At 39.6% G+C, this 12,508-nt stretch overlaps 1 protein-coding gene across 1 annotated transcript; it reads left to right on the forward strand.

The window, feature by feature from the left end:
- Nucleotides 1–536: 536 nt before the first annotated feature.
- Nucleotides 537–7,753, forward strand: BMP10 (bone morphogenetic protein 10). Its single transcript, XM_017522090.2, has 2 exons — nt 537–1,029; nt 5,544–7,753. The coding sequence occupies exons 1-2, from the start codon at nt 696–698 to the stop codon at nt 6,482–6,484; spliced, it is 1,275 nt and encodes a 424-aa protein (XP_017377579.1). The 5' UTR covers nt 537–695; the 3' UTR covers nt 6,485–7,753.
- Nucleotides 7,754–12,508: the final 4,755 nt, after the last annotated feature.

The raw sequence follows: 12,508 nt of genomic DNA on the forward strand, positions 1-12,508 counted from the left end.
AATTAAGCGCTTGCCCTATTTTTCAAATGCTATTTTAGCCAGATCAAATAGGAAAGAGACTATGGATCATAAAGTTTATACTTTCTTGTTTCTAAAAATGTATGCTTGGAAAAATTTATATAAATTCATTTATAGCTGAATGAAAGTTTGGACATTTGGTCTGTCTTCAGAAGTATTTATTTGAGGATGTAGGCCCTACCACTCAAATTAATATGTAACACCACTGATGTGTGTTATGTTGCTTCTTATACCTATTACATGTATGTGTGAAACTAAGCCCATAAAAACAGAATTTAGACATTCCTGCTGAAAGGAAGTGAATCAAAGGGAAGAGAAGCAGAGCCTTTGCAAGGAGAAAATTGTCCTATCTTTCAACCAGTGTCAGAATGTGAAAATGTTTACAAAATGCTCATTAAAAGAAATAGGGATTACAAGATAGAAACAAATTCTGGTGCACAAGTTTACACTAGGGAGATAAGAAAGGCTAGGCCCCTATAGGGGATTTTGTTATCCAATTACTGCAACCTGACTTCTAGGGGGAGAGGAAGAGTGGTAGGGGGAGGAAGAGAGAGAGGAAGAGTTTCCAAACTTGTCTCCAGTGACAGGAGACATTTACGCCCCACAAGATAAAACTGCCACTTAGAGCCCAGGAGAGCTAAACCTTCCTGGCTTGGCCTAGGGGCTTGAGCGGAGTCATGGGCTCTCCGGTCCTGACACTGTGCGCTCTTCTCTGCCTGATGGCTCACTTGGTTTCTGGTAGCCCCATCATGAGCCTAGACCAGTCTCCTCTAGAAGAAGATATGCCCGTCTTTGACGATGTTTTCTCAGAGCAAGATGGTGTTGACTTTAGCACATTGCTCCAGAGCATGAAGAATGAGTTTCTCAAGACACTGAACCTGTCTGACATCCCCACGGAGGATTCAGCCAAGGTAGACCCACCAGAGTACATGCTGGAACTCTATAACAAATTTGCAACAGATCGAACCTCCATGCCCTCTGCCAACATCATTAGGAGTTTCAAGAATGAAGGTAAGTTTTTGCTGATGAAATTTGGCTTGGAATTTTTTCAAGACACGATAATTAAATTTATAATGCATGGGAATAGTATAGGTAAGGGTAAATACATCTATATAAGGAGATGTATTTAAATAAGGAGATTTAATTTAAATAAGGAGATGTATTAATGTATCCGTTAAATACATACAGATACACAAAAACAAGGTACAATTTGGTCTATACTATTTATGTAGTCATTTCAGAACCTGAAAAATACTTACAAACATCTTTAACCCAAAGCCACAAAACACCTATCAATTCGACATTATAATTGGGTTCTTTCAAAAAATGTTAATTTGAACACCAAGTAATACAAAGCATTAATGTTGCCGTATCTTTGTCATTTTCCAGATAGGCCTTGGTTGCCTAGGCGTTTAATTAGCTAAAAAATTTCTCAACTTTTACTTAGAATAAAAATAATAAAAACAGTCAAAAAGCATCAAGTTGTGATGTGTGTTTTGTTCAAACTTTTAATGTTTTTATTTTGTGACGTTATTTAAGAAATGTTCAAACAGTATGGAAATATATTTTAGAGATTCTTCCTAAGGCTGTGTTGTTTGATGTGTCATGTACATCCTTAAAGCACTGTTTACAGTTTCCAGGAAGTGTGATTGGCCCATTAATCATCCAGCTCATCATTTCCATCTTTGTGAAGAGTGATGTACAAGATTGAATTATTGGTGAGAAAAGTGTGTTTTCTTCTCCTAGGTGTTTAAATTTGGTAGCTAAATCTAATGAGTTAATTTTTTTTTCTTAATAGCTTAATATGGTCCTATTGGGGGAAAGAAAATCCTGATATCTAGATATCTATGAGAGAAGCTGAAGGTCCAAATAAACTAATTCTTTAATATTTGCCAATTATGCCATTATAGTCACTAACCAGGTACAAAAGCGGCTTCTGATTAATGTTGGCCAGATATTCTTGAAAGAAAAAAGGCAGTGATGAAGAAATAGCTCAGGATATGGAATTTTGAGAGCTGGTTGGCTTAGTGGTTGTGAATAATTAGCTGAGGCCTCAGATTCTCAATTTCCTCATCTGTAAAGTGGGGGTAATAATACCTACATAACAAAGTTGAGTGACTCAAAAGAGATTACAGGTAAGAAAGTGCTCCATTTACTATGAAGTGCTGATCAAACTTCAGTGATTACTAATGAGTTACTTAATATTCTAGTTGCTGGAATAAATGTTGAGTGGGTATTTCTTAGTCCCTAAGATGTTTGCCTTTAAAATTGAGTTGGCTGCCAGAAGTTGTATTTCATAACATCTTTCTCATGGAAATGGCAAGCTGAGATTACAGATTCCTTTTGGAGGTGAGTCTGAATTGAAAATGAATAACCTCCTCCTGTAAGAACCCCCCCTGCCCCAATACTTCTCAGAACTGAGCGCTGTCTGGTTCAGGGTACGGGTGAGAAAATGTTGTTTGCATCCCCCAGAAAAGTAGAAAAGTTTTCAGTTCTTACTTCTCTCAGAGAGTATCTGGATAACCCAGGTCAGTATGTGGAGTTTACTGTGCTTATTATTACTAGAGATTATTGAGGGCAGGAACACATCTCTCAGTAAACAACTCAGCGGCCAGCACCTCTGCCAGTCTGTAGGAAATGTGCAGCCTGAGGACAGAAATCACTGCACAGGGCATGCCCTGTTGGCTACTATTGCCTTTCTTCTGACTTTTTGGGTCTGCTTAATGCAGCTCCCTAGGAGACAAAGACCAAAAACAAAAAACAAAAAAAAGTCAAAACCTACCTCATCTTGGGAAAAAAGTGCCACCTCCAAGGTGAAAAAAGCATGCCCTCAATTCCTAGCACTGTTCCTTTATCATCTTGTCATCTGGGGAAGTCAGTTCTCTGCATCAGGGCTTGATTTCTTCTGGTGCAAAATGGGTAGAGAATCAATACCTGCATTATGGGATCATTGTGAGAACCAGAGAACATCATGCTTGCAAAGCACCTGGCATGAGAAATTTGTCAACAAACATTAGTTCTCTTGCCCTGAAATGTAACTCTTCCCTTTACTGCTTACTGCATTTGCACATTCACAAAACAGTCCAGTGAACTTTCTTTTTCAAAACAGTTTTATTGAGGTATAATTGACTTACAGAAAATATGACATTTAAAAATATTGATGTATAAAAGTATAATTGCACATATTTAAAGTGTATAATTGGAAAGGTTTTGACTTCTGTAAACATTCATTGAAGCCATCAGCACGATCAAGATCATGAATTTATCCATTAGCACCAAAAGCTTCTTTGTATGCTTTGTAATGCCTTCCTCCCGCTACAGTGAGCTTTTATTCTATACTTCTCTCCTGGGTAGAGCAACCAGCCTATTCCTCCATTATGGGTCTTCTCATGTTCCCTGTCCATGGGGAGTCAAGTCTCCTCCCTTCTTAGGGTGGAAGAATAAATCCCAAGCCACTTACTCAAGAGCTTGATGATGGATTAAGGTCATATGTCATGCCCATAAATCAATTTAGTCTGATGCCTAAAATCATCAGCTAATCAATATTTTTAAAGCACTACCTCTGTTTAAGCCCTTATAGTAGGATAGAGACATAGAAGTGAGTTTTGAGCCATTCATACTGGGAGGATGGCAGTCTAGTTGGGAAAATCCATTCATAAAAAGACAACTGAAGTATAAGGTTGTAAATGACAAGGATCAAAGGAGATATAAAGTGCTCAAGTGATTCAGAGGGGAGGGGAGGGAACTTTCAGAAACAGAAGTAAGGAAGGGAGGCTTTTATAGATGTCAGAGCTGGGTAGGTGGAGGTGAGGTGAAAGGGCTTTCCAAGGGTCAGAAGAACATGTGAAAGGGTGAAAATTACAGGGAAAGAAAGAATGTTTGACAGGTGGTAAAGATATCAATGTAGTTGAAACAGAAGGGTTTACAAATCCATTAAATTGTTCACAAATATTATTGAGTGATCGCAATGTTCCATGCATGTATGGGAGCCATGGCTGATCAGAAGGCTAAGACCCAGATACAGCTGGCCTTGAAAACCATGCCAGGGAGTTTAAATTCATTCTGTAGGTCAGCATTTCCCACTGGCAATGTGTAAGATGATTTTAGGTGGTACCCATAGAAAGCTATTAATTAGGTGAAATCATTTCATATGGATTTTAGCAAACACACATAAGTATCACCTCAAATCTCTCCTTTTATGAATGACATTGCTTAGGATAAGTCTAAAATAGATAGTAAGTGCAAAATAATCAGAGCAAGTTAAAGGAAAATATTAAAAGATTATAATCTGGAACAGGGACTCACTGAGATCACGAATTAAATATAAACTTGGTGAAATGCTGCCAAAGATGACAGAACCCCTCAATTGGTGGTCCTGGATCCCTTTGAGAATCTGATGGCAAATGCCTTCAGGGCTTCCTTGTAGACTCATTACCTGAGACAAGTGTGCAGAAGCTTTGGGCTCACTGTAAAATCTTCAGATAGGAAGTCAACATAACAGTATTTGGAGATGTGCTTCCAAGACTAAGATTAGAAGGTGTGCTTCTAAGACTTTTACAGAGCTGTTTCATAAACATTCTTGAGTGAGTTGTATGTACCATACTTCATGCCAGGTGCTAGGGGTATAAGGCTAGTGCTAGGGGTATAAGACTAAGGCAACCAATCTAGTTCCAGGATTCATTTTCTCCCATTCCTCTTTATAGAGGACCATATAATCAAAAATCGACGGCTGTGACCTTCTTGGTTTATGGCTGTCTTATTGACCTTGTCAGGCTTTGTTGCTGAGAACAGAAGTCAGCAAGCTTCTTCTGTAAAGGGTCAGATGAATAATAACTATTTTAAGCTTTGCAGGTCATGTGCTCTCTGTTGTGACTATTGAACTCTGCCATTGTAGTGCAAAAGTAGCCACAGACAATACAAAACAATGTATGAGGCTGTGTTCCAATAAAACATTACCCAAAAGCAGGTAGCAGGCCTATTTTGGCCCATAGGCTATAGTTTACCAACCTCTGATCCATATGGAAGCCTTTTAGGAAGACCAGTGCCCAGCTAACTAGGTAGGGATCTCCACCCACTACAAACACAAATATTAAAACACCATGAAGTCCTCATCCCTGAAAAGCTTCAAGAAAAGAACAATCACCACATGTCCCATTTGGTGGCTCTTTGTTGGTTAGGAAATTTGGGGACTTGCCCACACAATTTCCAAGGTCACTCCCAGTTCTGTAATTCTGTGGCTGATGAGCTATTCAAAAGCAAGGTTGGCTAAGTTTTACCCCATCCAATAGACCCCCACTTTCCATTTTAGTCTTGGCAGCTGAACTCTTTTGGGCATTCTACCACCGACCTTTTGGGATTTCCTGTGTCACAGAATGCTGACATTGTGTTTGTTCTCATTGATCTTCTCCCTTCATTCTTTCTGCATTAAGCTTAATGCATGGGAAGGCATTCTTATTACATAAATAAGCATCTGTTTTTCCCTGAGACCCACTGCAAATCTGATTTTTGCAAATTTCTTTTTTCAGATCTGTTTTCCCAACCAGCCAGTTTTAATGGGCTCCGAAAATATCCTCTCCTCTTCAATGTGTCCATTCCTCATCATGAAGAGGTCATCATGGCTGAACTTAGGCTGTTCACACTGGTGCAAAGGGACCGTATGATATACAATGTTGTAGACCAAAGAATTACCATCTTTGAAGTGCTGGAGAGCAAAGGGAATAATGAGGGAGATAGAAACATGCTGGTCTTGGTGTCAGAGGAGATCTATGGAACCAACAGTGAGTGGGAGACTTTTGATGTCACAGATGCTATCAGAGGTTGGCAAAAGTCAGGCTCATCCACCCACCAGCTGGAGGTCCGCATTGAGAGCAAACACGGTGAAGCTGAGGACTCCAGCAATGGACGGCTGGAAATAGACACCAGTGCCCAGAATAAGCATAACCCTTTGCTCATCGTGTTTTCTGATGACCAAAGCAGTGACAAGGAGAGGAAAGAGGAACTGAATGAAATGATTTCCCATGAGCAACTTCAAGAGCTGGACAACTTGGGCCTGGATGACTATTCCAGTGAACCTGGGGAAGAGGCTTTGTTGCAGATGAGATCCAACATCATCTACGACTCCACTGCCCGAATCAGAAGGAACGCCAAAGGAAACTATTGCAAGAGAACCCCGCTCTACATCGACTTCAAGGAGATTGGGTGGGACTCCTGGATCATCGCTCCGCCCGGATACGAAGCCTATGAATGTCGTGGTGTTTGTAACTATCCCCTGGCAGAGCATCTCACACCTACAAAGCATGCAATTATCCAGGCCTTGGTCCATCTCAAGAATTCCCAGAAAGCTTCCAAAGTCTGCTGTGTGCCCACAAAGCTAGAGCCCATCTCCATCCTCTATTTAGACAAAGGCGTCGTCACCTACAAGTTTAAATACGAAGGCATGGCCGTCTCCGAATGTGGCTGTAGATAGAAGAGGAATCTTGTGGCTTATTTAATAACTGTAAATGTGTATATTTGGTGTTCCTATTTAATAAGATTATTTAATAAGGGTGTACAGTACTACAGGCTTGCTGTCTTCCAGAAATGGACAGGTCAGTTTGTTGTAGGAAATGCATGTTTTGCTTTAGAGTTAAGTCCCTTTCAATCTGTTTTCTCTTTGGACTTGCCATTTCCTGGCAATGCCACCTCCATGTTGATTTGAAAACAACCCCAAGGCAAAATACAGTATCAAAAGATACATACTTGTGTATGTATATGTGTACATACATGAAATTATGAAAATCTTTTGGTTCTGTGCAGGCAGATTATACTCACCTACATGCATGATCCGCTCAAATGTGTGTATATTAAAGGCCAATGGCATGTTCTCTGTTGCCTCTTCTCTGAGTAGGATTTATGTTAAGATAATTTGCATCAGGGATTTAATCATCCTTGGAAGTATTATACTTCCTAAATACTCTAGAAATGTAAGTGTAGCTTTTGTCACTTGAGTTTCTGTAGTTTCTCAGAGACGCAGGGCCTGGCAAGGGATGCTTGAAGGGAAGGGTTAATTGATGTAGAAACCAAATGGACTCAAGAGGTCTTAGAGGTACAACAGGAAAAATGAGCCCGTTCGGTACCAATGTGCTCCAGAGGGCAGCTCCTGGCCGAGGAAGGAAAACAGAAGAAATCGCATGAAATCTCTTCCTGAGTCAATAGGAAAGCAAGGTCATGTGTACTGGCCATTGCTGCTGCAGAGGGTAGAGGGGTCCGGAGGGCACTTGAGGGGAAGAAAGGAAGAAAGGGAAGAGGATATTGATGCTATCTTCGGAGGCTATCCCTAGATGTGTCTGTAACATCATAAACGGTTTTATTTAAAGAATTAAATATTTTGGACAAAATAAAACTATCAAAGACTAAGAGGAGAAAAATTAGAAGGGACCTGTCTGTTGGAAGAAAGGATGTTAATATCTTTCTTCACCTGTTAACGGTGTTCCCTTGTCTCCACACCCCTGCTTTTCACTCTGCTCCATCCTCTTCCTTCCCTCTTTCTTCTTTGCCCTAGTGCCTCATGTCTTCCTCCCATGCCTGTGTCTCACTCTTCCCTGGCCCTCATTACACATCTGTGAGCTGCAAAGGGGCACCTAAATGCCTTTGCTGTCAGAGTGAAAGGAGTTCATGTTTTAATTTCTAAATCTTCCTCTGATATTTAATTTGATTTTATTTTAATAATATCCTTTATCAAATGTTTTTGTTCATTCAGAATGCTTAGGTATAAGAAAAAAGAAAACAAGAATAAGTAAGTATAAGAAAAAGAAAACCAGAGTCCAAATGAATGGATGAATGAATAAACAAAAAAATAAATGGATTTATGAATAGACACACAACCAAATGACTCGAAAGCTAAGGCTGAATTTTGAAATAATGTTTGCTTCATGGCAGAAATCCGGTAACTTTCCCATCTTCTCATTTTACCATCGTCCCATTTTGCAACTGACCAGGACTGAAAGTATTGGGGAAGTGTTCCGGAGAGGAAGAGTCTGGTGGGTTTTCCTGGCAGGTGGCAGGCTCCATTTTTAACCCCCACCATTTCCCTCTACCCGGCAAGCATATCCCGGGCTTTGTGCAGGAGGAACCAGAGCAGAGCAGTTTCCAAACCATTCCAGCATCTCCAGGCAGGGAATGTCGATGGTTCTTGTTAGAACCACGAACGTGGTTTCCAGTACATCATCCCCCATTCACCCCTGCTCATCTTAAGGAATGCTTCCTTAAGAAGTCTGGCACTTTTTTTTTTTTTTTGACCCTGGGAAACAATCAGTCCCTTTGACAAATCTCTTAAGGTTATAAGCACAAACTGCACTAGACAATAGAGGCAAGGAAAACTATTTGGAAGAACTTTTGCCCAATTTGAACCTCTGCTGTCTAGATCTATTGTCCACTGAGTGAATCCTGGGGAATTCATTGCTCCTGGAAGAGTGATATTTTGACGATCAGTGGGTATTCCGTGATTGATACTTTGAGAAAGTCATGCAACTCAGAATCACTATTTGTGGAATAGCCTCCATATAACATAATGTGTGTGTGTGTTTGTGTGTGTGTGATGTATAGCTGGCTTTGGACAGCCACACTTAGTGCCCTCAGTGGAATGTGGTGCATCCTTAATACTCCATGGTACACAATGTATACTCACATACTCCAAGGTACTTCTTATCCTTTCTAAAGGACACTGTAATAGATACACAGTAAAACCTCAGCTGACCAGGATAGTCCTGGTTAGATAAAAATTAAGCAATTTTTATGTCTAATACATATGACAGTAGTGTGCTGGTAAATGCCTTTCAACCAGCAATCCAGGGTGGGAAAAAGCCCCGATTTGTGGATTTCAATGCTGTGAATGCTCTTACTATAGTCTATCTTGAGCTACCAATGTGATGTCAACTGGCTTGCAAAATTAAAACTTAAGTCAGCTCTTGGGGGCTGTGCACTGGCACTGGCACACCGCTGACATTTAGTATCCCACTGACATTAGCACACCGCTAACATTAGCACCCTGATACTAGAATGTTAAGGATGTGCCAGCCCTGCTTTCCACTATGTGCACTGCTGGCTCTGGGCTTCTGGAGTAATCTTGTCTTGAGCACTTACTCTTCTGTTAAAGAGATATGAAAATATAGGCTGTTGGCGATGAGGCTTCGTAGCTCAGTTGTTTCCCTTTTTGCCCATCCAGATGTAAACCAGCATTTCTATTATTTTCTGCTTCCCTATGGAAAGGAAGTACAGAGAGCAACATATTGGTTATTCAAATGTTGCTAGTTGTATTTTTTTTTTTTTTTTTTTTTTTTTTTTTTCATTTTTTTTTTTTTTTTTTTTTTTTGCTTTCTTTTTATCAGGAAGTGCAAAGACATAGCCCATAGAGGAATTCTCCCAGTTCCCACGGGGTCCCTGGCTGCACACCTGCATCACTTCCAACTCACTGCATTGACAGGAGGCCAGAATATTGTCAGATCCTTAAAAGGGTAGAACCTTACTAATGTTTCTTTTGTCATAGACCTTCTTCTAGGTCCCATGCCAATCTTTTCTTTTTTTTACCCTTTTACGGCAGAATTATTATCGCCAAAGTTGATATATCTCAACAACCCTCAAAGAGAATTATAGCAGAGGGAACTGGGCAGCCCACAGCCAAAATATTCATGTAAGAGTTTCTAGGCTTCCCAATATTTATTGATTGATATATTTATTTTTGTAATATATTGTAGTATACCAAATATTTTATTTTTATGTCTGTGATTCCCTTTTGGATAGAGAGTCTTCTGGCTTCAGAGTATAGCTCATATATAATATATGGCCTGTATTTCCATCTCTCTTTTTTTGCATCAGAATGTTCTGTTGGTTTAAGGTATCTTGCCATAGCTTGCCAAAATTTCTTATATTTGTGTCTTGCAGGCATGCTGTGCCTACAAGCATGTTTTGTAGTTTATTTTCTGATTTGTAAATGGTACAATTTTAACTGAAGTGTAGATGTTCCAGAAAATACTTAATCAATACATTGTCATGCATTTCCATTAAGTGATGTTGTCAGTTTATCATGAGAGGCAAATATTGTCAGGCTGTGAGAGAATATGATTGCTACTCAGTAAATGGAGATACCATTTAAATGAAACTTTTTATCCCCCAAAGCTGATACTTCCCCTTTGAATTTACCTATTGCCTTCACTAACCCAGAAATTCGAGACATAATTGGTCAAATTCATTTGTAATTGGACCAATTACTTTGTAAATGTTAAAAATGTTAGCTTAAGGAACTCCAAAAGAGTTTGCCCCAAAGTGCCTGATTCTTTCCTGATGTGTAAATTTTGGTCTAGGGAATTAATAACAAAAACTTTTTTTTTTTTTAGAACTGTTACTAAATGTTTCAGTATTTGTTATGATTTATATTCTTCAAGTAAAATGTATCTTCATATAAGAGAATTTTATGTATCACTTCTTACTTAATTCATCAACAAACTGTAAAGCCAGCAGGGTTTTGGCCAACCCTTTTTAACTTGTCTAGAGCACAGAAGGGATGTTGCCCTTTTTAAGGACTGTAGATCTTTTCAGAGTCACTGTGGGTCATTCTTAACCCTTTGCAGGTCTGCAAGCTCACGTGTGGTGCAAGAGGAAATGCTGCTATGACTCTGCATTTCTTTGCCCCTAGACAAGAAAAGTTGATTTCATACATTAAATGGAAGGTAGATAAGACTATGCAACAGAAGCATACAGGGGTGTTTCTGCATGTGGACATATTTTTCATTAGTTAAAAACCCATCACGGAATAACTGTTTGTTGTGATTAGCATGTTTTTATCACACACGAGCATTGGTTTTGTGAGCACCTGGCTCGATGGTAGTGGGGCGGCCAGTGTGCCAGTGCCCATCTACTGAGCATTTGTGGACGTTGGAAATCAGCGAACACCACTGACACACCGAATTAGCTGACGCACGTTCATGTTCTCGGATAAAACCTGTTCATTATCTATGTCCAGATTTGTACAGTTATCACTAGACTAAAATGAAGATGGAAATAAATGTTTTACCCTGTGTTCATGAACCAAATGTGTACAGAGTCTTTTCAAATAAAATTAAAAAAAATATTTTGATGATAGTTATTTGCAGCTTATTTTTCCTTGAGGTGAAATATTGAGTTTTGCGCATACCCCTCTTTTCCATTTTTCTACTTGATAACATACCCAGATGGAATAAAACTAATTGCTATATTAATAGAGAATGGTCCAAGGAAACCATAAGTTGTTTTGAGCTTGTAAGTGACCTCACTAGAGAGTGGGATTTTGTTGTTCCATGGTTCTCCCACTTTATATGACTTTGTGTAATTCCCATTAATGCCACAGGCATTCATAGAAAATATAACTGGCTCCCCTTTGTCAGTAGCTGGGAAATATTTCTTCTTTGAATAAATTCCAAACGAGGCAGATTAAATGTAACAGTCCTGGCCAACAGACAGACCCTGCCCCTTGTCGAAGAAGGAGATTCATTCTTATGGCAGAATGCGGAATTTGAAGGGCATAGGGACAGCCCCAGGTAGAATAAAATTTCTTCCATCAGAAAATCATCCTGCGTTTCTTTTTTGAGGGGAAGCCTCACATGTCTCAGCTGGCAGGCTGAATCTGGCAAGTGCATTGGAGGAGAACACAGCCTTCATCCCTGGATGAGCTCTGATAAGATGAGACAGGGTTCTAGCCATGGAGGAAATGGAGCTGAGAGCCCAAGATGGGGCTGAGCCCGGGACTGGACTACACAGGCCTGAAAAGCCAGTCCTGTAACTTGATTTTGAATTCTTTAGCAGCTTATTCATTCTCTTCTTTAAATAAGTCAATTTATAAAAGTTTGTCACAGTGTGGAGTCTGGAACCCTTCTTTGCAATTGGTTTGACCTGAGCACAGCTATGCTGGACCAGCCACCTTGTACTTGGATTTCTTTCCCACTGATACAGCTGAAATTGCACTGGGCAGACACAGGGCTGCAAGTTATTTGGGGGGTAGTTTGTTTACAAAGTAAGACAAACAATTATCTTCAAAGAGCAAATTATACACTTGTAATATGTTACAGGTTCTAATAGTACTCTTAATGCAAATTGAGCTTTGTGGTATGGGGAAATCACGCCATGAGATTACTGCATGTGACTCTAGTTACATGAACAAGAACTCACTTTCATATAGAAGTGACTATGAACGAGAATCCACTTTCATATAGAAGTGACTATTTGTAAATATGGGGCCTATTTGAAGAAGGTGAGAGCTTGTTAACTTGGGTGGTTATAAATGGATTATGTGATTATCACCAACTCACTCTCCTAAACTGTCAGTTTACAATAAACAGTTCCTGTCTTCTCTCTTAACCTTCCTCGGACCATTTACACAGATCTAAAGTAGCTCATCTCATTCCAAGAAGAAAGCCCAGAAAGACATGGAAACTTCAATACATTTTTACTCTTAAATGTGATTCTGAGAGTCTTATAAAAA

The sequence above is a fragment of the Cebus imitator genome, unplaced genomic scaffold (assembly GCF_001604975.1).
Source record: "Cebus imitator isolate Cc_AM_T3 unplaced genomic scaffold, Cebus_imitator-1.0 Scaffold23, whole genome shotgun sequence".
Classification (NCBI taxonomy): Eukaryota; Metazoa; Chordata; class Mammalia; order Primates; family Cebidae; genus Cebus; species Cebus imitator.